General features: G+C 43.1%; 3 protein-coding genes across 5 annotated transcripts; 2 read left to right on the top strand and 1 right to left on the bottom strand.

The window, feature by feature from the left end:
• Nucleotides 1–108: 108 nt before the first annotated feature.
• On the top strand, nucleotides 109–5,696 carry sugp1 (SURP and G patch domain containing 1). Its single transcript, XM_088396951.1, has 14 exons — nucleotides 109–269; nucleotides 996–1,164; nucleotides 1,289–1,395; nucleotides 1,521–1,748; nucleotides 1,893–2,016; nucleotides 2,090–2,190; nucleotides 2,757–2,880; nucleotides 2,969–3,291; nucleotides 3,394–3,500; nucleotides 3,624–3,801; nucleotides 3,895–4,001; nucleotides 4,320–4,465; nucleotides 4,868–4,997; nucleotides 5,082–5,696. The coding sequence occupies exons 1-14, from the start codon at nucleotides 251–253 to the stop codon at nucleotides 5,106–5,108; spliced, it is 1,890 nt and encodes a 629-aa protein (XP_088253077.1). The 5' UTR covers nucleotides 109–250; the 3' UTR covers nucleotides 5,109–5,696.
• Nucleotides 5,697–6,043: 347 nt separating this feature from the next.
• On the top strand, nucleotides 6,044–15,151 carry stk11 (serine/threonine kinase 11). Of its 2 annotated transcripts, none has more exons than XM_088396794.1 (11): nucleotides 6,044–6,406; nucleotides 7,074–7,922; nucleotides 8,955–9,038; nucleotides 9,254–9,343; nucleotides 9,585–9,717; nucleotides 9,808–9,944; nucleotides 10,113–10,240; nucleotides 11,482–11,539; nucleotides 11,640–11,833; nucleotides 12,368–12,621; nucleotides 13,424–15,151. In XM_088396794.1, exons 2-10 carry the CDS (start codon nucleotides 7,639–7,641, stop codon nucleotides 12,574–12,576), a joined length of 1,317 nt encoding a protein of 438 aa, XP_088252920.1. In that variant the 5' UTR covers nucleotides 6,044–6,406; nucleotides 7,074–7,638; the 3' UTR covers nucleotides 12,577–12,621; nucleotides 13,424–15,151. The 2 variants fall into 2 exon arrangements, with proteins under 2 accessions (XP_088252920.1, XP_088252919.1); XM_088396793.1 differs by having other exon boundaries at nucleotides 7,070–7,922.
• A 730-nt stretch (nucleotides 15,152–15,881) lies between these two features.
• cbarpa (CACN subunit beta associated regulatory protein a) lies at nucleotides 15,882–24,429 on the bottom strand. Of its 2 annotated transcripts, XM_088396779.1 has the most exons (11): nucleotides 24,187–24,429; nucleotides 23,976–24,091; nucleotides 22,290–22,361; nucleotides 20,848–20,993; nucleotides 20,626–20,687; nucleotides 20,393–20,555; nucleotides 20,109–20,289; nucleotides 19,927–20,040; nucleotides 19,675–19,852; nucleotides 19,396–19,597; nucleotides 15,882–19,319 (listed from the first exon to the last, which is right to left on the bottom strand). In XM_088396779.1, exons 3-11 carry the CDS (start codon nucleotides 22,335–22,337, stop codon nucleotides 17,606–17,608), a joined length of 2,808 nt encoding a protein of 935 aa, XP_088252905.1. In that variant the 5' UTR covers nucleotides 22,338–22,361; nucleotides 23,976–24,091; nucleotides 24,187–24,429; the 3' UTR covers nucleotides 15,882–17,605. The 2 variants fall into 2 exon arrangements, with proteins under 2 accessions (XP_088252905.1, XP_088252906.1); XM_088396780.1 differs by lacking the exon at nucleotides 24,187–24,429 and having other exon boundaries at nucleotides 23,976–24,098.
• Nucleotides 24,430–24,606: the final 177 nt, after the last annotated feature.

The raw sequence follows: 24,606 nt of genomic DNA, 5'->3' as shown, positions 1-24,606 counted from the left end.
TATTAATTTTCGTATTGTTCAATTATATGAATTTAAAAAAACGTAGAAGAAAATGCACGTCCAAATCCTTGAAATACGTACTGTGTAATGTGCTTTTATTCTGAAAAAACACTACACCGGAAATAGTGTTCTTGTTTACTTTCCTAAATTAGTAAGTGAAGTAATCAACTCAGCCGGTCATTGGCACAACATTTTCGTATTATCTACGTTAACGTTGTTTGTAAAATTAAATTATCTTCCTGATACGACAATGGATTCGAGTGATTCAGGTACATTCATAACTATTCGGTAAAACGTTTCATGTTTGAATGTAGTTTCAATCACGACTAGTTCCTGTTAGCATTCAGTTAGCATCATGTAGCCAAAACGACTGCAGTGTTAGCTGACCGTATGTAGCATGCGACGAGTAGTAGCAAGATACAAAAGTATGAATTCAGAATGTATTAATACCCAAATATAATAAACCACGAGGGGTTAATGAAGCTCTTGGTCCTTTCGTTGGGTCCGATTTATAGATGGGTAGAACAAAATTTGCGGAATCGGGCATTTTAAGTCAAATGAAGTGTGATCAGACGTCCTCTTTTCCCCGCACGTCTTACTATTCAGCCCCAAAAATTATTCCCGAGGGGAATTTCAAAAACTGTCCAGGATTTTGTTCGACTGCCTCACATGTACAATGCCAATAGAATTGCCACTTCGTTCCATTTAACTCTATTCCAGGTTTCCCTGTAATCGTTCACAAATAAGATTCTCCTCAAGTTTAGCCACTTTGCTGATTGTGTGTGTGCATGAGGAGGAAGTAGGCGAGTGCTTGCTAGCTAGTGGAGACAATGCCGAAACGAAAATGCACCTTTACGGAGGAATTGAAAAAAAAATTGCGTGCTTTCGCCAGGGTCATGATGCATATGAAGCTGAGACAGTTGCAATGTGTTATATTATCTTCAGAAATGGCTTTGAAATGTCTTCAAAGTGTTTTTTCCCTGCTGCACTTTTAGGAAGAGGAGGATGGAAAAACAAAAATGCACAACCACAGAAGCAGAAGATGAACTTAAACATTATCCGCCAAGAGCAACTAATAGCTGAGAAAAAGAAGGAAATTGAGGCCAAATTGGCCGAGCAAGCCAAAATAGATGCACAAACCCCAAATAAATGTCTACCTGCAAGGTAAACACATTTAATATTAACCTATAAGCAATTATTGTTTTTCTATTCCATTAACGTCAGTTGGTATGCGGTCTATTGTATTGATCGTAAGATAAATGAATAATTTCATCTCTTTTGAACCCAGTAATTCCCCGACTACGCAAGGACCCTCCTCCAACAAGTTTGTAAACGATGGCAGCTTCTTACAGCAGTTCATGATGATGCAGAAGAAGACGCCTAACAACATCTCTGGTTAGTACCACAAACCAATAATTGGTAGCATAATGTATATTTTTAAAACAAATTTGCCTCCTAGTGGTCAGTTCACCAAAGTGTTGCTTTAATTGTTTTATTAATTTACATTTTTCATTCTCTAGATTCCGCCAGTGACAGCAAAAGTCAGTCATCTTCCCTGGGAGGAAACGTATCGCAAAAGAAAAGCATTTTGGTTGGCAAGCGGCCTGGCGTCGGCAGCATGCTCAGCCAATTCAAGAACTATTCGCAGTCCAAGAAGAACCCCGTTCTCAGCCCGAGGCCAAGTGTGTTTTGTTCCCCAGAAGATGAGGATGATGAAATTGATTCCTCTGAATTTTTAAATATGAAAGGTAAATCAAGGCACGTGTGTTTCGGTGTAGCTCTGGACAACAAAACAGCTCAGATGTTTTGGGTTCATTCCTTATCTGCTCCCAGGGCACACTTGGCTTAAGACTGGTGACCAAAGAGTAAATGTACTGATAGCCTGCTTAAAGTTTCTCCCCCAGAGGACCCAGAGACCAGACTGATTATCAACAAGATGGCCTCTTTTGTGGCGGAGGGAGGACCTGAACTGGAGAGGAGGGCCAAGGAGGACTACAAGGATGATCCTGTTTTCTCGTAAGTCTGAAAGTCGGCTTTGTTCCTCCAGGTGTATAAAAGTCATTCAATATTTTATCTTCTGTGTTTCCAGATTTTTGCATGATAGAAACTGTATGGAGTACCTCTACTACAAAAAGAAACTTGCCGAATTAAGAAGGAATGCTCCAGCGCCTAATAACACTTCAGTTAATGGTAAGGCCTCAATTGTTTTCTTTTTAGAAACTGAATTTTGTCACGGAAAAAATTCAAGGCACCGTTGTGGGTTGAACAAGTTCTCTTGTGATTTGTTTTGTATTTAGTGCTGTGCATGTACATTGCAAATAGTTGTACATCTATCGGACTATGGTTCCCAGATTCCACAAAAATATTTTGTATTCCGACCATTTTTTGGTGTGGTGGTTAATGGCGCAATACTTGTCGTTAAATTTTCTAGTTTTAATTTTTATTTTTTTTTATTTCCTAATGAATGAAGTAATTTTCTGAACGCAATTCCAAATGAGTCATTTTAAAACTTTATAGTGACAACAATAAGAAGAGTTAAATCGCACCTAGCGTGTGTCAATATAAAGTTTTTGTTGACATTGCTGCAAAAAGTGTTTCATCAACCCAATTACCCATTCACCAGTGCTGTTTTCGTTGCTCCTCCTTCCTCTTTTTTTATCCCCCATTAGCTCTAGACTGGTGATGTATGATGCCAGTTGAGTATGGTACAGTAATAGAGTGTCATTTGAGCCCCCGTACTGATAGACTGCTTAAAGTCTCCCCCCCAGTGGACGCGGAAACCCAGCAAGTGGCCGAGAAGCTGGCCAGGTTTGTGGCTGAGGGTGGCCCGGAGGTGGAAAGCATCGCCATCGAGCGTAACCGTGACAACCCCATCTTCAGGTCAGGTTCTTTAAAATCAACTTTAAACTTGAAACTCTTTCAGGCTCACATGTTTTTTTGTTTTTCTTTTTAAATCCCCCCATCCCAGTTTTTTATTTGACCACCAAAACCCAGCCAACCGTTACTACAAAGAGAAGCTACGGGAGTATCGTGCCGCAGCCTCGAGGACTTCCTCACCTCCGCCGACGGAGTCCAGGACAGAGCAGCAGAGACCAGCCGCTCCTCCACGACCCCAGGTTGCGTTCTCCCCGGCATCTCAAGCGCACAGTCAGGTGGAAGACACGCCGTCTGCCAAACGCAAGAGGAAAAGTAGATGGGGGTCTGAAGATGACAAAGTGGAGCTTCCCATTCCACCCATCGTTGTCCCCCAAGAGCTTGGCGTTCAAGACCCCAACGTACCATCTCTATCAGGTACTTGCCATTACTATTTAGAACGTACTGGAAAACCCACAAGCGCCGTCTGGAGCGTGATGGTGCGGGTTCTCTGAAATTAATATTACGGTTCTGTTTTAGTTCAAGATCTTCAAGGTCTTGGTTATAAGAAGGGGAAGCCCGCCGGTCTTGTCGGTGTGACGGAGCTGTCTGATGACCAGAAGAAACAGCTAAAAGAGCAACAAGAGGTACATAGTTGTTGGTACACACTTGGTGAAAATGAAGAAAGCAGTTTAGCCAGAAGGAAAAAAAAAATATGTCCCTCCTGATTTGTACTTTAATTAAATGCCCCCCCTACACGCACTTTGTAGATGCAAGAGATGTACGACATGATCATGAAGCACAAGCGCGCGATGGCCGAGATGCAGCAAATGTGGGACAAGGCCATTAAAGACCACCAACACGAGTACGACAGTGATGAAGAGGTGGACCAGGAGGCCGGCACCTGGGAGCATCGGCTTCGAAAAATGGAAATGGAGAAGACGCGAGGTAAGGCTGACAAGAATGAAAAGGCAGCGTTTATCTTCGAGTCCTTATTACATTCGGAGTAACGCTGTTTCTTTATTTCGCTGATTTTCTCAGAGTGGGCAGAATCTCTGACAGATATGGGCAAAGGAAAACACTTCATTGGAGACTTTCTGCCTCCTGAGGAGCTGGAGAAGTTTATGGAGACTTTTAAAGCACTCAAGGTTGGCCGTTGTTGGAATTATCGCAATTCTTTTTTTAATATTAACATATTTGTCTTCTCTCTAACAAAAAAGTGGGAATTTAGAAAAAGCATCAGGTCGATTACTGTCACTTATTCATTTAATAGTGTTTTAAATCTCAGTCTTGCTCAGGCAGCAAAAGAACGGTGGTTGCCAAGTGTGTGTTTGAAACAATGAATCAAATAATTTCATCATTTGATTGCCAAAAAAAAAAAAGATGGAGCCAAAATCTGTGCCATTTGTTTACCCTTTTGTCCTTTTGTGAGGAAAATTAAAATGGCGTTATTAATTCCTTTGCAGGAGGGACGGGACCCAGATTACTCTGAATACAAAGAGTTTAAATTGACGGTGGAGAATCTTGGTTTCCGTATGCTGATGAAGATGGGCTGGAAGGAAGGCGAAGGTCTCGGCAGTGAAGGACAGGGCATCAAGGCTCCTGTCAACAAGTGCGTATTTAGCGATACAGTCGTGGGTCCTTTTGTCTTTTCTGTTTGCTGAGTTGAATGGACTTGCGTTACTGTGTCATCCAGAATAGGGAAAAAAAAAATTGATTATATCACAACCCATTTTAGTATATTCCACTTCATTGAATTCATTTTTGTGTGAGTGCAAAACATTTTTCTCAGTTAAATGTGCTTGTAAAATAGTTTTCATTTTTTTCGCCAGTTTTGAAGGACATTCATTTGTAATCTCAGACTCAACGGCATTTACACGACAGCTAATATTTTCATTCGAGCTGGCATTATTATTATTGTAGAACCCAGTTGTTTAGAACATTTTATTTTTGGACTGGTTGGGTAATTATTGACGGTCAAACTGACTCAAAGTTCACATGTGTCCGGTTGCAGGGGCACCACAGCCTCGAACGGCGCAGGGTTCGGCGTTGAACGTCCAGCTGAGCTGTCGAGAAGCGACGATGAGTATGACGCCTTCAGAAAGAGGATGATGCTGGCCTACCGCTTTAGACCTAATCCACTGGTAACCTCACATCTGCTCTTTATACAACATAACAACTGTAGGTAGTTATGATCACGGAATTTATTCAAACGTTTCTTTTCGCAGAATAATCCACGGAGACCATATTACTGACAGAAGACAGCTGCTTACGGAAATTAAAGGAAGCCGAAAACTCAATTCACTTGTAAAATTGGATTTCATTGCACAATAGGAATGAATTTATTTGCCCGTGTGTGTGTGTGTGTTAACAGGATAACAAGGATGACTACCTGCAAGATTCCCCCTAAATTACTTGTTCTTAACCTTGTTGGAGGTATCGAACCCCACCAGTATTATATGCGCATTCACCGAATCACTCTATAATGTTTTTTTTTTTATTCAACACATCAATATTTATTACTGGTGCATAAAATGAGCTGTGTATCAACATCACTTTGTTCAAAGAAAAAAAAAAAAACAATACATGAATTCAAAACAATTGACATACCTGCAGATTAGTGTGACACAATAAATCAGGTATGTTCAGACCTCCGCCGAACGCCTCAGATTGACTCACCAAACCTCTAGCGTTCGATCGAACCCAGGTTAAGAACCACTGCCCTAAATATTAGCGTTCATTTAGGTTTGAATATCCCAACTGCTTCCGTATCACAATTACTGTACCGTATTACACATGAAATAAAGACGATGAAATAAAAAAGCTCTTCGGTGAGACTACAATTTCGATTTCCCTAATCCTTGTCTGCTTTAATTACATAATGTCAACATTTTTACTCTTCCCTGGTAATGAACAGAAATGATTGCAGTTCGGGGGAGCCTTGTTGTGAGAAAGGTGACAGATAAGTGAAATCAGACCTCCACTATGCCATTCTCCAAGGGGCTTACTCGAGATAATTATAACTCTTAACTCTAGCCAAGGAAAAGTCACTCTAGAATTGGCATCAGTAAGTGGGGGGCTTGCTTTGCTTGTGTGTGTAGGGGGGAGTTTGGTAGGCGTTTCCCCTGTAAGGTAAATAACGTTTTTTTAAATGATGAATGAAACCGGCTCATAATTTGCAAATGTCTGCATGCCATCATGGAGGATACACACTGGTGGCATCACGTTTCCAAAAAGCCATTCTGTTGGAATGTAAAAATAATGTTTTATATGAGAGTTTGCTTGTCGCGCTTGGACTTTGCATTTTTGCAAACTTTGATTTGACGCAGTAACGCGCTGACTGTCGGTGCGAGTTGACTCGAGTTTAGGGGGGAGGTAAACAAGATGGCGACGACCTGACTGGAGAGTAATACGAAGAGTCCGAACAAAACAAAAAAAAAAAAGAAAGAAATGATATGCAACTTGGTTCAATTTACATCATTTTTATTCTGAAGACCGACATTCAAGAAAAGAATTAAGACTGGGACCAAGAAAAGACACACCAGGATTTTAGGTGAGTTTTCCCGCAACTTGGCAATGAACTAGCTAGCTAGCAGTTTACATCGGGACTTGGACGCAACCCGAGTGAGCTGGATTTGTCTGGATGATGCTCCCGTCGTCAGGGCATGTTCTGGTTTAATAAAACGATACACACACCGACGGTTTCATTTAATTTTTCCACCATTACCGGTAAATAGAAAGCGCTTGGCTTGACGTTTGGAGTGTCAATGATGGCTAGCAAGAGCTGCATTTCGCCGCTAGCTTTACATGCGTGACGACGTTTTTACGCATCCAAATCCATGCTCGCTTTTTGTACTTCATAGTAATTTTTTTTCTTTGGAAACTTTGTGGACTAAACTACATGTTTTGTTGAATGTGCACCCTGAAATTAATGTTAAATTTGTGATACAGCAGGCTAATTCATTCAAGGCTACGTTAGCATTCTGGCTAGCTGGTAGTTCAGAATAATATTTGTCATTGCTATATCATTTTATGTTAAACGCTCCAATTTAAGTATTTTGTTAATAATATTATGTGGAAAAACTCTCTCCTTAGGAACCCCCGTAAAGGTTCATCCGATTTTTTGATTGGCTCCCAATGGAGTTATGTTAGTTCATAACTGTGCAGTTTCATTAATGTTTAAATGACCCTTTTTTTTTTTTTTTTTTTTTTTAAGGCAGCCTGCACCGCGGTGGAATGGAGGCCACCTGAAGCCGGGAGGAGCACACTTTCGGACGGCTTGGTCTTTCCACTGAAGCCCAGCTAACACTGCTGCATGAAATAAGCAGTGGAAGTGGGTTTGGATACAGTCCAAGTTTACATGTGTCCCGAGGCTGCCAATATTATTTATTCAGCATGGATCCTTGACAGAACTGTGCAACATGGCCTTAAACCAGGGCTGGTTGCCCCTACATAAGGGTGAATCAAATTAATTAAGTGGGGGGGGGAAAAATAAATATATTTTTGTTGAAGTGCACTTGTCTCAAACAAAAGGCACATGATGAAACACTAACATAGTGGACCTAATACACTTTCACCTCAGTGTGCAGCTTTTTATTAAAAAGAACAATAATGTTTACAAATCTAGACTGATCCCTACCTCAACCTGAGGTCTCCCTCGCTCATCTTCAGTATTTCTCTTAGCTCTTATTTTTGGGCCAAGAGGTTAACAGTGGATTACTCTCCACCACCGGAAAGATTTGTTTCCAAGTAGTTTGCACACGAGGCTCACTCTGTGGATCAGTCATGAGTACCGGGGAGATACATCACCTGAACTACCTGAATGAAAACGAACTGATGGAGATGGACACATTCATTCACCGCATCGATTCTACTGAGGTGATTTATCAGCCGCGCAGGAAGAGAGCGAAGTTGATAGGAAAGTACTTGATGGGGGACCTGCTGGGGGAGGGATCATATGGCAAAGTGAAAGAGATGCTGGACTCTGAAACCCTCTGCCGCAGGGCTGTCAAGATACTGAAAAAGAAGAAGCTAAGGAGGATTCCCAACGGAGAAGCCAATGTGAAAAAGTGAGTGTCCTTCCATCTTGTTTTTGCGCGTGAATAATGCATGCAAAAAATGTTTTCTCTGGCTGGAACAATCAATGGAGCAACACAAATAATTTCCACTCCTAATACTTTGTGTGGAAATAAGCTGGGGAGCCTGGAGGAAAGTGGTCTCGTGTGACATCCTTCCTTTTAAAACCTTATATTTTGGGCTGCTTATTTTACCACCTCATTTCCCTAATAAAGCACATTTAAATATATTACAACATACTTTTTAAGTATTCTGTTCACGGGGAAAAAAAAATTGGGATTTGCCTATATTATAGTTTATACGGCATTAGAGTGGTCCGGTGTTTTTCGATACGCTGACTGAAGTCGTATCACTTATTCTATGCCAGCTTTCTTTTCGGCGTGCCGAGATTTTTTTTCGAACAGTTTTCTTCTTTCTGACATTAGCTACGTGTAGATGAAACTGAGATGTCAAGCAAACTATGCAGAATTATTAATTAATTATTAATGATTTGTCTTCCCTCACCCGATTCTGCCCTCTGATTCAGCATTTCTCAGCTTCCTTTTTTTTTTTTTTTTTTTTTGCAGAATACTGGAGGATTTAATCACACCATACACCATTAAATATCACTGCAGCCTGCGCTAATTATAGAGGAAGCATTAGGGAGCAGTTGCATGAGTTCACGAGTCAGTCTTCAAGATGGCGTGTTTTAAAGAATTAGTTCTGCATCCTACGGGCCCAACTGCCCCGGTTTTAGGTTACAGTTGAACGGTACTAAAAGATTTGAGGACTTTTTATTCAGTTGTCATTTTTGTGCTTTTCTAAATTCTTTTTAGAAGGGTGTAAATTGTTAGCAGATTTTTTTACCGTTCACAGCAAGGCTTGTCTTTACCACCTGCGAGTTCACTGTATTGTGAACCCTCACAACTCGGTGATGAATGTTGAGCTTGCTTGGGATTTTGGTTTTAAGGGTACATAAGCGTGTGGAAAGCATCGAAAAAGCCCTTGATGAATCATTTCCATGTGGTTTGTGTCTTTTTGCACAGGGAGATTCAGCTGCTAAGAAGACTCCAACACAAGAATGTGATTCAATTGGTGGACGTCCTCTATAATGAGGAGAAGCAAAAAATATATCCTTGTGGTTTTAGTCGCGCTTGTTTTTATGAACGTCAATGAATAGCGAATGAAAAAATGAGCCGCAATAATAAACGTATTTTGGATTCAATAACTCTCTGACACTATGTTAATATTATCTTTGACAAGCTATACATTTTACTTCATTAAATTGTGACCAGTAAGTGTATTTTTCTTTGAACGTTTTGAATGCCCTTGACCTTTGACTTACGTATATGGTGATGGAGTATTGCGTGTGCGGGATGCAAGAAATGCTGGACAGCGTCCCGGAAAAAAGGTTTCCTATATTTCAAGCTCACGGGTATGTCTTTGGTGTGTGTGTCTCCCCCCCCCCCACCCTCCTTTTTTTTTTTTTTTACCCCCCCTGTATATATTTTATTAATAGACTTGCCCTTTTTGCAACAATAGCTCCAGGTTTAAATTTAGATCCTGACCTGCTGCGCTTGGTCTTTTTCAAATAACTGCCGGTTGATTGCCCGAATGTGTAATCACTTGATTGTTGTCTAGCACACTCGCTCACAAACTTTTTTTGTTTTGCGCAGGTACTTTTGCCAACTCTTAGATGGCCTTGAATATTTGCACAGCCAGGGAATTGTTCACAAAGACATTAAACCAGGCAATCTGCTGTTGACCACAGATGGGGCACTTAAAATCTCGGATCTGGGTGTAGCTGAGGTAAGCCTAAATGGATCTTCTTTTTGTGAAATCAAAAGAAATTAGACGGATGGAGTTGGAATACGTGCTGAGGTTTACCATGCTTCGCAGGCCCTGCACCCTTTTGCCGAGGACGACACGTGTCGAACGAGTCAGGGCTCTCCGGCCTTTCAGCCGCCAGAGATTGCCAACGGCCTGGATACATTTTCAGGGTTTAAAGTGGACATTTGGTCTGCGGGAGTAACACTGTAAGTAGGCACGGCGTTTATTACACTTTTGAATTGTTGCACACAATGATTTTGTTTTTTAAAATCTGATTATCAGTAGGATAATCAAAAAAAAAAAATATCCAGCTGTACCTACAGAGGAAATGATTCGAAGCTCACGTAATGATTCACTTGTTTGCCTCCATTCAGATACAACATTACTACGAGTCTTTATCCGTTTGAGGGGGACAACATCTATAAGCTATTTGAGAACATCGGCAAAGGAGAATTTACTATTCCTGAGGAGTGCGGACCGCTCCTCTCAGACCTGCTGCGAGGTGAGTGTCGAATCCATGGACTGTTCTTGATGGGTTTTCAAATGCAAGAAAACACAGTTGTTATTTTTTTTGCCCATGCTGTCAAAAGCAGTTGAAAAGATGAAAATGATTTGATGGCGACAGCCTACAGATCAATTTTGAACAAACCAGGTTTATCCAAATGTGCACTTTTAGCCAGGCAAAATCAGAAAGGGTTTTAAATGATTTATTTCTAGAGCACATTTCGTTGCAGAGGAAATAAAATTGGAGGAATCAGGGTTTGTTATGCAGAGAAGCAGATGAGAATGCACAGGAAAAGGACACTGCAGTGAATCTGCACTGGTGTCCTTTATCAGTGTGTCCAGATGGTGGTGCTATGACATTAGAAGTCATTGGGAACTCCCCCCCCCCCCCTCCATGTGTGGTAGAAACCCCTTCAGCCGCTAACGTCATTTCTATTGATCTGGAGCGCTCAGCAGAATACTAAACACTTCAGCAGGCTGCTCCAAAGCCCCTTTTTAAAACAAAAGGAGTCAAGAGTCTTTTATGGGCATTCTCGTATTGGTTTTACGTCAAGGCAAACTAACTGCCTGTGAAATCCTGGAAAAGTGCCGGAAAGACTTGATGAATCCGTTTGGTTTTTTTTACGTTGAAGAAGAAAAGTTGCGACTTGTCTGCAGCTTTTCCTTTTATGGGCATGTTCTCCCCCATTCATGAATGCCTCCGTGGGGGAGTTTGATTCAGCAAGTGAAATGATCTGATTTTGTTGTTTTGATCAATGGTTGTTGAATTTACAGCCCAACACTGAATAGAGTGGAGGAGTTCAACTGTCATGATATCATGAGTCCTTCTGTCCCTCAGAGTGTGACGTGTGTGTGTGTCTGATGCATCATCCCAGAGATAGCCGGCCCGTAAATATTACATTGTCCAAAATAAGCTATGATCAGCGCTGCAGGGAGATGATTCCGTTATTATTAGACCTGTGCCTGCTCCACATCACTTGCTGTCTCATCATGCTGACATTTAGCTTTTGACGCATTCAGCCCACATAAGGGCCCAAAAAGTATTTTGTCAGTCACAGTGGATTCGTTTGACAAAAATCCCAGATGGATCGTTTCACTGTTCAGTTCACAAATCTTGTGCACTCCCAATTCACTCGTTATCATGTTAAATTTGGTTTTGATTAAACAATAGCAAATGACAAACAAAAGCACGCTGTTTTGAGTTTGTGATTCAAGTGGTCCCTTTTTTGATGTTTTCAGGAATGCTCGAGTATGACCCTGCAAAGAGGTTCTCCATACAAAATATAAGACAACACAAGTAAGTGGTTCATATGTCATATTCCTTGAAGGTCATTCTGAAGTAGAATCTTAGCTTCACTCAATGTCATTGACATACTGCTTGGATGTATTCCCACCAGCTGGGTGCGTAAGAAACACCCACCAACGGAGCTCCCCGTGCCCATCCCCGCCAGCGCAGAGAGCCGAGACCCTTGGCGCAGTATGACGGTGGTGCCCTACTTGGAGGACCTCCACGGCTACACTGAAGACGACGATGACGAGCTTTATGACGGAGAAGACGAGTTCATCTACACTCAGGATTTTACAATGCCAGGTTCGTGTGCTCTCGAGGGACTCGTACAGATGAGCTTTCGCTACAATATCTAGTTGTCTGGAAATGGTACTCTGTAATATTGCACTCGGGGGAGAAAAAAAATGGATGTGCTCCAAGCTGATAGGTGGCAACATGTCATCACTGTGGTTTGATGACGATAATGACTATATTGACCATATCCCAGACTTGCCATCTTTTTTTTTTTTTTTTTTTAAAGCAGAATCCACGACCTATATCAGTTGCTAGGCAACAGCCTGAAATGATAAATGCAAGTCGTCTGCGCTGGCCAGGCATCTCCAAGTGGTGCCCCACTTAGGTCCAATTGGCGCTGCAGAGTGTGAATGAAGTGTTCTATAAATAGAGTCCATTGGAGATGGTTCTGGTGTTGGGAGTGTGAATGGTTTTCTACGATTCACTCCCACGTGCGGAGAGCAACGCTACCCCTCCAGTACATGTGCTTTAAGTGGCTTCCATATTTGGAAATAAACAACGATCATCTTTGACAAATTTCTGGTCACCATCTTCAACTTTTAGGACAAGTGGCCGAAGATGATCACGAACTGGAGCACGAGGACTACAGCCCGCCTACGGCCAAGCCCTTTTGCGTGAACGGAACCGAGGCGGGCTCTCTGAACAGCAAGGCCAAAAGCGAACGACGATCTTCGTCCTCGTCCAACCCCTCGCGCAAAGGGGTCTCCACGGCGAGCAAGATCCGCAAGCTCTCCACCTGCAAGCAGCAATGACGCTCCACTCCTCCTCTTCAGTCTCTGTTGGAAGCAGCCCATCTGGTGAGTGAGGAGTGCATATAAAAAGCTGGAACGAAATGGGACTGCCCGGTCCTGAGGCTTCTTTGAAATTGTAAAAATTTAAGTTTAAAAAAGAAGCCAGAGTGGAGATGAAAACACGTTATCATGCAGATGGAGAGTAAAAAGGGGCATTCGGGGAGTGTAGCGAGAAGTTGTTATTGATATTCAGCGAGTGCTACTATGACTCATCACTAAACTGCAGGAAAACACACAGAATGTTTCCATCATCACAACTGTAGCTGGGTCGTGTCTTTCGAGGACCTATCATGAGGGAGAGCAGCACCATACACCCCAGTTTTAAGCATTTTTTATTAAAATGTTTTGCAATTCTAGGGGGAAAAATGTTTGGCCCTAAAATAATCATATAGCACGTATTTGCCCCACCAGTAAGTGAGGTGATGGCGGCAAAGCTCTACCTTTGTCTAAATGAAGCTCCACCTCAGCGTAGATCCAAGATGGTGGCAAAGCATTGTTTGAAATTTGCTGTTGTATCTCAGTGCCTTGAATCAAGAACAAATAAGACATTCTGTTGTTTCTGTAACAATCATGAAGTTGTCTCTTTCACGCTGTGACATACACTCCCAGCAGGGGTTTGCTCATCAAGGCTGCAGTGCTCAGGAGATGCGGCGTGTAAATTGTTCCAGGCAATGACTCACCCCTAAGTCGACACCACTCACCTGCACGATGTTTGTGTGGATGAGATGTTGCACGTCACATAATGATAGCGCTGTGTTTCTACTCACTGCGAATGTGCGTCAATTTCCTGTCTCTCTTCTTCTTCTAGGTGGAGCTGTCCCCAGTCCTCGTCTGTCTGCAGCGGACACGCTTGTGAGAGAAACCTGCTGAAGTTGACGCCCATCGTGTCTCCGTGGACCATCTGGCTTTTTAGAAACGTGTGCGCCGAGTTGTGAACGGGTGGAATTTTTACTTTCGATCTCCAGAAAGCTCTGGTAAAATTTCCATGGGAATTAAAAAAGGAGCACTTAATTTTTTTTTTCTTTTAATATTCCAAGTTGGAAAATTTACATGAAAATTCTTATGGAAATTCTTATGGAAATAAATAAATAAATAATACAGTGGTTCTTAACCTGGGTTCGATCCAACCCTGGGGGTTCGGTGGGTCGGTCTCGGGTTCGGCAGAGCCTCCACTATTTATTGTGTAAATTCGTGATGACGCAAAAGTCACACTGATTTCCTGGTATGTAATTTATTGTGAGTTCATGTGTTAGTTTTGTTCTTTGAACAAGGTGATGTTCATGCACGGCTCATTTTGTGCACTAGTAAAAAAATCTGTCTTGAATTTGAAAAAAATTATTTTTACTAAAGAGGGGTTCGGTGAATGTGCATATGAAACTGGTGGGGTTCGGTACCTCCAACAAGGTTAAGAACCACTGAAATAATATTAATAATCAGTGAAATTAATTATTAAATTCAAAAATTATCGTTTGTTGCTGCCCATAGTTGAATTATTCAAATTATGCCTGGTGGGAATGTGAACATTACATAACTCAAGAAAACTGGCAATATGCTAAAATCTATTTTCACCAACTCGAGGGACAGTCATGCCACTTGCATCGCTGGTCATCCCCAAAAATAGCAAAGTCAGACAAAATGGTCTTTTTTTTTTTAGTAGTCTTACAAATTCCCATGGAAAGTTTCCCACTGAAATCTCAGCCAGAATGGACACAGGACACCTTCAAAACTTTTTTCTCCCAAGACAAATGATCACTTTCCTCTTGCACGTTGTCACTCCCTCAAACTGCTGACATCCGCCTCGTCATGCCCGTCTTCCCTCAGGCGAAAGCCGAAATGTTGCACCGGACCATTGACGAACCCGTCATTCATGTTCCATCTTTGCCGCTGTGTAGCAGATACTCAGAGCCTGGAGTAGCGGGGTGGGGCTGGTGAAGGCGCAGCCAGGATGGCGTGGACACGGGCGGCATTAAAACAACTCTTCCCTCTTAAAGGTGGAATTTTTTTTTTTTTTTTCCCAACATAGGTATTTGCGGAGTCGGTGAAAGTGGCTTTTGACTGCCTTTTTGGTTTTACAGAACCTTATCGCAGTTTAAAGGCACATCATGATGCGAGAATATTAAAATAAGCAAATGTATTTTTCAATATGAATGGAAAGCTCTTTCAGCATTTATTTATTGTCCTTGAAAGCAATCTTAAGGTTCAAGTACTTCTTTTTTTGGCACTTATAGGGGAATTACATGTTCCTATTCATTTTGACTAAATTCTACTAGTTGACATCGAGCACTTAACTGACAGCACTACGAGCATACATACGTGCAATAGTACGTGGATTGAAAGTTGGATAGCAAGGACATGAAATAAATGTTGAAATAAGTTCTACCCGTGATATGTTCCTCACCAACATACAACCTGCATGCTGTACAAAGCTGGAAGAGGGACAGACTGAAGTCTTGTGAGGGGAGTTCTGCTTTCCCTTTTAATTTTGTGTTTCCAATGAATATTTTTTAATTATTTATATAAAAAGATCCCAAAAGTCTTTTGTTGAATTTTGTTTTAAATCCAGAGTGCTTCGGTGGGGCTCTCAGAGTTGATTCGGGATGACCTCTCAGATTTTTCTTATATTCAGCTCACATAAAAATAGCTTATTAACACTTATGCTACTGAAATGCTGAGAAATTTATTTATGCTCACATACGCTAAACCCAATTCAGTAAATTAGCGCACTCACATTATTGAAAATATTCTGCTGCACAGATTAATAGACGGGCACATTTCATAAATAAGATTTTATTTGTGTATGAGAGCCTTTCAGCTGTGGGTGTGCGAGTGAGAGGGAACCCTGAATCATGTCCCTGACGTCCTCTCATCCTCATTTTGTATTTAGCAAGCGTCCGACAGTGTTTCATGCCTGCTAACATCTAATCCCATCACACCAGCCCGACTGCTGTCATCCACTCAGCTTTCTCTAGCCCACCGGAGCAGCTGTGTTGTGCTAATCTCATGGGCAGGGGCCCCGCATCACCCCCACCCGCATCCCCCTATTTGGAAGCAGAGCTTATCATCAGCCCCTTCCCTCCCCTCTGGAGAGAGCAGGTGAGTCACGACTGTGGGAAGGAAGGGAGGGAGGAAGAGTGCTGCACTTTCGACGTCAGCAAGGTCAAACAGAATTGTTTAAAATCTCTCCATCCACCATTGAGTGAGTGAGTTGCCATTTTCCACGATAATTCTCACATCCACACGTGTTTTTGCAAATATGAGGATAAGCATAGAACTGCAAATTGAATTTATTATGGCATGAGGAAACAGTATGGCGGCTTATACTGTATGAGCAATAAAAATCATTAAATAGTATTTACAGTAATGATAGCATGGAAAAGACCAGAGAAGTATCTTTTCTGGTTTTTGTCCTCCACAATTCATCCACTATGTGAATTTGTACATACAAAGCTTAACATGGGACAGACACACACTTTTGCAGCAATTGCAGCAATATCTCTAAACCACGAGTTGACAGTATTGCTATTCAAACGCTTTTTGTCTTTACCGCTGTCTAACTTGATTTTCATAGTTTTATACAGTGGGCAACTTATCTTCATACTTGTATGACTATTATGACAAAAAATCCCTGTACAGTTAAGATTTATGGTGGCGGCAGTTTGATCCTGGCCTATTCCATTTAAAGAAAGGGGGGGGGGGGCACAAAACGAATAATGTTGCACATTGGAGGTACAATTGCATTTTACAATTAAAAAAAAAATTAAAATGTTTAAACTGAGGAAGACTTAAATGAATACTTTGTTCCATGATAAGATTTTGGTTTTAATTGATTCAGTTGAAACTATAGTCAGGGGAATTTCCCCAAAACTCCCAATAAAAAAAAAAAAATCAGATAAAAAAGAGAAATCTGAAAAAAGTGTGGGGGGAGGGGGTAAAAAAAAAAAAATCCCCATACAGGTAAAAAATAAAAAATCTATAAAGCAGGAAAAAAAATAACCCCAAAATATTGTCCCCCTTGTGCCGGTGTACCTAATGTTTTGACCCGTAATGGTAATGAAAAAATTTAAAGCACAATGGGACAGAATTGTTTTGGTCTTGCTCCGCATAGAATTTCCTACCAATATTTCTAAAAAATGTTTTTTTGAAAAGACAAAAATCAATCCAACATTGTATTCCCTTCGTTGTGCAAAAAAATCACTCTTCACCATTGGTGGTGTCTAAAAATCCCTTGTTGTCAAATACTCCCTTCACACAAACTAATACAAGAAGGACACTTGCGGAGGATATTTTTTTTTCATGATAGAAATCGTGACATGGATGTTTCTTCCCAACAAATTATTTCTTGTTTAAAACTATACAGTCTTTCTATGACACTCAGTTTCTGACATACAGTAATAATAGTAGTAGTAGCATGCGGTAAACTCACAACTTGTTTCAAAATATTTCTAAAGATGGATGTGCTAAATTCTGTTATTCTGTGCAATATGTCGAGCAGGAAAAAAAAAAAGAGGCGTCAAAGCACATGGCATCACAGTGGAGATTCAGGTCTGAGAGGAAATGCGGCCATCGGTGTGGTTCGAATGCAATGTTCCCTCGCTGTATCGCAGTTTTTCTTTTTTGCCTGTGAGTATTGTTGGATGCTCTTTGTGAGTGTTACACGAGTTGTGTTTGAAAGTTTAAAATGACTTTATGCTAATTTCCAATAGCCTGTCTATGACATTTCACATTATTTGTTAGCCTTAAGCTAGTGGATTTATGTTATGTCCATTTTTAGGCTTTGGTTGAGTGTTGGATTTCAGCTGAGAGTGACAAACAAGTAAGCTTTGCTATAAAATTAAGGAACTGTACTTTAAAAGCAAGTTTGTCTTTCAGTATGTTTTAAGTGTTTTTTTTTTTTTAAATAACTTTGGGAAGGTTCACTGTATTTGTGATGCCCCACATGTCAGAATAATTGACCAAACATTTTCATGTATGAAAATCTAGGATACAAGAGTTACTTGGGGCTGTGGTCAGGCGAGGCGGTGTGTGAGGCCGCGACCACGCTCCGGGTTCCTCCCTGGGCGAGCTCGGCCCTCCGTAGGCCGCCGTAGAGCCTCTCCTCCACCGCCACTGCCAGTTTGTCTGTCAGGCTGCTGGACGGGCTGCTGTTGTTGTTCCTGTTGTCAACTCGAGGGTCCATACAGCGTGGGGGCTGCTGAGGGCTTGTGCTTTTTGTGTCGGAAGAAGGAACGTCGTCCTGGCCGCTCGCGGTCTCGTCGGTTCTCATCTCCGAGGTGCCGCCGTCTCTTGATGCGTCCTGTGCGCTCTCTTTGGCTGCCTCCTCGCAGGCCGCAATCTCACTGGCTTCTTCGTCTGCCGCGCTGGCGATGCGCGACAATGTGCTGTGGTACCTGGTGTCCAGAGGGTAACTGGCGCTGTCACCTCTCGGGAGCGGCGTGAACCTCTGCCTCTCCAGAGATGGCGAGTAACGACCCCCGGCCCCCGATCCGGGGTCGCTGTATTGCTTGTGTCTTTGCCATTGCTTCCGAAGGTGTACTCTGGAGCGGTGCCTGGTTCGAAACGGCGAATCTGGCTGGTCGAACCTCGGGTCGTGTCGGAGGAACTCGTTAAAAAGCGCGTCCGTCTTCTCATCGATGCTGTAGTCGCGGCGATGTAGACGAGGTCGGTGAGGGACGCCGGGCTGAGAGGTTGGCTTCAAGAGCGGAGATGATATGTGTGACAGAGCTTCTTGTTTGTGAGGATGAAGGGGTTTGACGAGGGGATACGGTTCGTGGAGCGAGAGACTACTTTTGTGTTTCTCCTCTGTGCTTTCGGTTAAATCGTCTTCTAGCTCCTCCTGGAACAACCTGGTGTCAGTGCTCTCGCACACAGAACCTTTCCTCCCTGAGCTTGTGAAGAACAACCTCCTCTCTGTGGCTGTCTTCCCACGAGGGGCTGCGGGAGTCCCGAAAATTCGCAACTCCTCCGGCCCCTTGGATGGCGTTTCAATGGAGGTATAGCCGCTATCCATCTGGAGGAGCTTGCGGTTACCCACCTCTCCGTCGACACCACTTCCCATCTCGCTGGCCCCGCCCGCCGCCCCTCTGACGTCGCCCTCCATCACCTCCCCTTCTCCGTCAGGTTCATCATCCAGGTCTTGGGACAAGCAGCTACTCAGCTGCCCAGTCCGGGCTCCGGCGCAGCCGAGTGACGAGACGCTTTCGGCATCGCTACGGATGGACTCCCTGTCGGTGCTGCTCTGGTCCGAGGAGGCGTATTGCTCCAGGGAGGCTCGCAAGCTCCAGATGTCTCTGTAAAGAGATGGTTGAGCCTCCAAGATCTCCTGCCGAAGCCCAAACGAAAGAGAAGAACCTGAATCTGCCCTTGGTCTGCTGTCAACTCCTAACATCACTTCATCTACTTCCATCTCGCAATTTTGCCTCATATCCAACATTACGCCATCTCCAGTTTCCGTGGGTGAATCTTCTAACTGAACAATTTTGGCTTCCTGCTGTGGATCAAACAAGTCATCCTCCTCTAGAGGTTCCGTATCAACCCTGCCGCTCTCAGTCCTTGTGACCGCATCTGGTTTTAATCCTTCCTCTATTCCTGACTGATTGTCTAAGGTGTTCTTTCGTCTCTGGTTAGAGCAATCATCTGTTTTCCAAGCTGGTACTTCACTCCTGCTGTTACCAGCGAACTCCCCCACCACAGTCTCCAGATTTTGCCTGAACACAATGACACACATTTTAATCAAGACCTGCTCTCGAGTCATACTGGATGACTTGACCTGAGTAATGTTACCTGTGGAAGAAGACGGAGGTGGTTTGATCCACGGAAGGTTGAGTCAGAGATTCAGCAGACAAAGACTGGAGGCCACTGGTCTGACTTGGAGTTTGTGGGAAAGACCCCGTTGCACCATTTCGAAGAGAAGAATCATCTTCAGTGTGGTCAGTGGTTTCACTCGCAGCTCTTTGCCGCTGGAAGGGTCTTCTCTTCGGGGACCCTGGTTGACCCATCCCACTTTTTAATAACGGTTCATAATTCCCAATAGGGGTTTCATAATAACACTTCTTCTCAAACCTTTAGCATCGAGACTGGCGGCCCGGTGACTCCCATCAAACTTCCACCTCTTGAAATAAGGTCCAGCTCCCTCCAGACTGGTGTGGCGTCGCAGCTTTGACAAGAACTGTAAAACGGAAGTCTGCCCAGAAGTATTGGTGGTCATGTGGTCAGCTCCTCTGCCCGCAAGAGCCTCCATCTGGTGATTGAAAGGGAAGCTTAGCCAAAAACTGTAGATGTTCAGTTGATGAAATACAAATGCCCGATGCCTACGGTCAGCGAGCCCCGTCTGGGAATCTGATCCAGGACGATGGAGTGATGTGTGTCACCTGGTAGACCTCCACTAAGGCTTTGACCCAACCAGTCAGATACTCTTCTCTCAGTCGGCTGACAGAGAAAGAATATATTGTCCATCTGAAATTCTGCTCAATTAAGGTGCGATGGATCGCAATTACCTGGTAGATAGTGAGGGGGAGTTTGGGAGTCGGAGCTTCGCTAATGTTAACAGAACTGCTCTCATTTGAGTCGCACTCCATGATGGTGAGGATCTTGAGGTCGCACGGGGCCGGCGCTAGGTGGAGGTGAGTCAGTCGGGCTTTTTTCAGGTGATGGAAATCCCCCTCAGTCAGAGTGTATCTAAAAACGCAAAGGAAAATCATCTGAAATCAGTGATTCCGCCATTTTAATTAAAAATTGTCCATGTGAGATTTATAAAAATATTGCTTTTGTTCTTTGGCACCTGCGTCCTTTATCCTCTGTCATCTTCTCCTGTTCGTACAACGCAGATTCATTGAAGGAGACCCTGCGAGCCGTCAGCATGGTGGAAACGAACCTCTCGGACTCCCCGTCGTGGCAGCTGGAAGCTGACAGGGCGTCCGTTTCATCCAGTCGAATGGTGATCTCTGAGCGAGGCAACCGAGTGTGAGAAGTGATGTCGGATATTGCGGAAATGGTGACTGTGCGACTCCTGACCTTGGGTGGGCTGAGAATCGTCAACGTAAGTCGTGTTTGTCTTCTCAGGGTCATCACTTGCTCTGAAAAGGACACATCTCTGTTGAGTTTTTGTGGTTTCAATTGTTCTCCCTGTCACTATACATCACTGATACACATAGTTGATCATCTCAGGTTCTGCAGAAGTTCTACGGATGCTCACCGGTTATCATGATAAAGTCAAACTAAGTGTAGAGGGCTCACCTAGAGTAACGTCGCCCACCCATGCAGCAGCGGTGGCAGAAGAGCAGCAGCAGGGAGAGCAGTACCAGCGTCCCCCCGGCGAAAACACTCAGCAGTACCAAGAGTAGCACATAATTTTCCACCTGGTCCGCCGACAGAGGCACATCCTGGTGGGGAAAAGCAGCGGGACCGCTTTTAGTCGTAGGCGACTGTGCATGTGCACTTCCGCACTCTCGTTTTGTTCCCAAAAAAAGATGAGGACGTTTGTTCTATTTCTCGCTCGACACCCACGTGCGCATCCTGGATGAAAACGGCTGACAAACATGTATTTTTGTCAAAGTTGTGGACTTTTTTGAGAAGAATTTAAATCAACACTGAGGAGTTGCTAACTCCTCACAGTGATTCTCATCCTCGGGTAGACTCGCACGTGCAAAGAGATAGCACTCTCGCTGATGAATACTCTGAGCATCTTGGCTGAGCGAGCTTCGCAGACGCTAATCGAAACGTCAGCCAAACCCTTAATTCAATTTTCAAGCGCTTCTCAATGAGTGGGGGAAATGAGGCCTCCAAAGGCTAAAAATGGAAACGGAGGAGGATGCAGACGCTCGTGAGCAATCCCCGAAGCGAGCTGAGCCTCCTGCATCTTACTGGGGATGAGCAACTTGAATATTTAGGCAGTGCAAAGTTTAAAGTACCATTGTGGAATATACACAATACATATATGACCATAGTGACATTCAATCATGTCTGCATTTAAAAAAAAAAAGTCACCTAGTTATATCGGAAGTGCCAGTGATTTCGACTTGTCTTCGTAAAATAACATGAAAAATTGCGTTTTATAAAATTTCACTTTATCGAGTGCATCGTGAGATCATTGCGCTAGTGTGGCTTTCCTCTGCTGTGCATGCCTTGGCCACCTGGGGGCAGTATAATCTACATACAGATGGTCTCAATTCAGTGAGCTGAAAGTTTTTCTCAGAGGATCAATAATACATTCCTGTGGATATTGCCTGTCGGCATGTGTTGCTCCATCATTTGTGTAGAAATAGCTGAAATATCTGTGCCTCTAGTGAATGTTAGCACTGATGCTAATGCTAACACGGGGAGTGTGCAGACTGGTCCTTTTGTTGTTTTAAGGCTTATAATGTGTAATGCCTAATAGTGGAAAAGCACAGTTAGAACATACAGGAAGAGATTTGAACCCTCAGAACTGTGAGGCAGATGTGCCAACCACTATTGCACTGTGCTGCCCTGTGTATTTTTTGATTGAAATAAATATCCTGCCTCTAATGCATGTGCTTTGTGCTTCTGCATGCCTCAGCAAGCGTGCACTATTTTATATTCAGCCCTGGCCTATATTCATCTAAGGCCTACAGGGAAATGCAGGATGTAACGTTTGTTGGACTACAGATCAAGGTGTTTCAAGATGGATACATTTGTGGTGCCGGCGCAGGGTTACTTACAGTAGAGTTCTCCGTCAGACTTGTCAGAGCAGGCGAATCATTGCTCATGGTCCAGGTCAGAGTGGGCGAAGCCTGCAGAGGAACACCAAAGTCAGAGAGAATCCAACAATAACAAATCTGTCTTTGGTATTGATATACAGTCAGTCCTGGATGATTGGATTACAACCATTTTGGGGTGATTATGTCAACACTGTCTGATAAAAATAGATTAAAAAAAAAAACATCCCCAGCACAGGCGGCTGTAAACGCTGAGGGCCATTATAAAAAAAAACGACTGATTTTCAGTTTTTCTGCAACACTCTTCTAAAGCTGTTATCGCTGATGACAGTAATTCCCAGCTCAACAAATAATTAGTATAAAAGGCTTTCCAACAATCACAATCTGGACACATCCTCATGGTTGATTATTTTAGAAGGCTTGGAGGATTAAGCCCTCCCTCGTTCCAAAAAATGTTATCGCTTCTGAGCGCCCTGCTGTAAAAGGTAAAGGATTTGTATCGAACATTTGCGGAGATACTGTCGCTTTTGAAAATGCATGTTCTGGAAAACGCTTGTGCAGATTGTATCGCAGATGGTTTCGTCAAACAATGGAACATTTCGATGTGCTTGTGAGACAGAATGAGGCAAAAGCACTCACATTATGTACACGTCAAGTCCTTGGTAGCATTCCTGACACACACACACACACACACACATATGCACACTGCTGCACATTCTCAAGCCATGTGACTCAGATGATATTTTATGTAATATCTCATACCAACAGAGCTAAGGTAGCTTTGTTAGGATGATGAGCTCTCCGCACGCACACACCTGACCACACGTTCTGCTTACTGTGGTTAATGAGTCATAATCGGTGGGTCATTTCAATTTTCTGGAGAAGATCATAAGGCTTTCTTAGTGTAATTATAGGCTGGCTTTGATGTAGATTATCGCCCAATGTGAGAATGAATGACTCAGTCGGTACACAATTTTCAAAATAATGTCTGTCGGATGAACTGAATGACATTCTTAGAGAAGTCATTATTTGTATTTTATGTGCTTAGTAATGCAATTGTGCTTTGCACAATGATGCACAAGGATGCCTTGTTTTCTATGGGAAGAAATGTTTCTTTTTCAATATATATTTGAGGGAAAAAAACTATTTGCAGTCAATATTGTGGTTTTTGTATTTTTAAGTACGCTAAGAATTTTAAAAAAAAAGCATCAATAAGCCTAATCCCAGAAATAGTCGTTTTTCTCCAGGAGAATAAAAATATTATTTTTGTGAAATATTTTTGGAAATAAAAGTAGAATTTTTAAGAGAATAGTCATTATTAGGCAAGGACCCAGCACACTTTTTTTAAAGTCATAATTTCATGCAAAACAAAAGTTACATTTGTAAGAAAAAAATATTTCACAATAGTATTTTTCATCTATGCCAGCGACATACGGTGACAGGCAGAACAATTCCATCCTCTTCCACTAGATGGCAGAAAGTACACCTACCCCACAAATTCACCTGTTGCCATTCATTTATCATTATTTTGGTGTCATTTTTGTTTGGCATAACAGCGCCCTTAAAGGTTTTGAAACACTCTCTCAATGCTTCCTGTGTTTGCAGCAATTGTGGGTTGGGTGGGTGCTATCCAGACACTCCAGTCACTCAGTTCCAACAAAAAAATATCTCGTGTGTGTTGCATCTTACGTTCTAAACAGAAGATGTTGAAGCCGCGTCCCTCTGCCGGGCTGTGACTACACGGAGAGCCTCACCATCCTCATCCACTCGCCCGCGTCCCACATGCCCCGCTGCTGCCAGCCCGCCTGCGTGGAAGTAAATCACGGTGAGTGCGATCATCCACGACCGTCAAATATGTTCTTATGTAATCAGACTATAAAGTATCACATCATCAACTCGCCTGTGTGCGTGCCTGGTGGTGGTGGTAGGGGTCGTTCTCTGTGAGCTCGGGGCTGATCCGTGGGGACCGAAGGTTCCGGTCCAGCCTGCCCCCCGTCTGCATCCTTGAATCAGGGGGAGCTCGGAGAAGAGCCGGAGTTATGAATGAAAAGCGCACGCCATAGGACACACCCACTCTCCCCGCCCGTCCCTGCTTCCGACGTACCACGTGATCAGCCCTGACGATGCTGCTTCTACTGATGATGATGATGATGCGAGATGGCGGAGACTCCCCATGCACCCCTCCCCACCCTAATCCATCCCCCTCCCTCTGCCCTCCCATTCACATCCTGCTGCCATCCATCGTCTTATAATCGATTAATGGTGTGATGCAATTGAATTAGACGCTACCTCATTTTTTACTGGCAGATAAAAAAAAAGC

This window comes from Syngnathus floridae, chromosome 14 (assembly GCF_059516105.1).
Source record: "Syngnathus floridae isolate MCC-2025c chromosome 14, RoL_Sflo_1.0, whole genome shotgun sequence".
NCBI classification, from domain to species: domain Eukaryota; kingdom Metazoa; phylum Chordata; class Actinopteri; order Syngnathiformes; family Syngnathidae; genus Syngnathus; species Syngnathus floridae.
Note: the sequence above shows the minus strand (reverse complement) of the source record. Positions and strands in the feature narration are given on the sequence as shown.

Excerpts from the sequence above, each read along its gene's own strand:
- sugp1 (XM_088396951.1), top strand. Across the intron at positions 4,002-4,319 it reads AGACTTTTAAAGCACTCAAG|GAGGGACGGGACCCAGATTA; the intron begins GTTGGCCGTTGT and ends ATTCCTTTGCAG. Across the intron at positions 4,998-5,081 it reads GCTTTAGACCTAATCCACTG|AATAATCCACGGAGACCATA; the intron begins GTAACCTCACAT and ends TTCTTTTCGCAG.
- cbarpa (XM_088396779.1), bottom strand. The coding sequence starts at position 22,337 with ATGAGCAATGATTCGCCTGCTCTGACAAGTCTGACGGAGAACTCTACT. Across the intron at positions 19,853-19,926 it reads CCAGACGGGGCTCGCTGACC|ATGGAGGCTCTTGCGGGCAG; the intron begins GTAGGCATCGGG and ends TTCAATCACCAG. Across the intron at positions 19,598-19,674 it reads CGCCAGTCTCGATGCTAAAG|GGTCCCCGAAGAGAAGACCC; the intron begins GTTTGAGAAGAA and ends TGGGTCAACCAG.
- stk11 (XM_088396794.1), top strand. The coding sequence starts at position 7,639 with ATGAGTACCGGGGAGATACATCACCTGAACTACCTGAATGAAAACGAA. Across the intron at positions 9,945-10,112 it reads TGGTCTGCGGGAGTAACACT|ATACAACATTACTACGAGTC; the intron begins GTAAGTAGGCAC and ends GCCTCCATTCAG. Across the intron at positions 11,540-11,639 it reads CAAAATATAAGACAACACAA|CTGGGTGCGTAAGAAACACC; the intron begins GTAAGTGGTTCA and ends TATTCCCACCAG.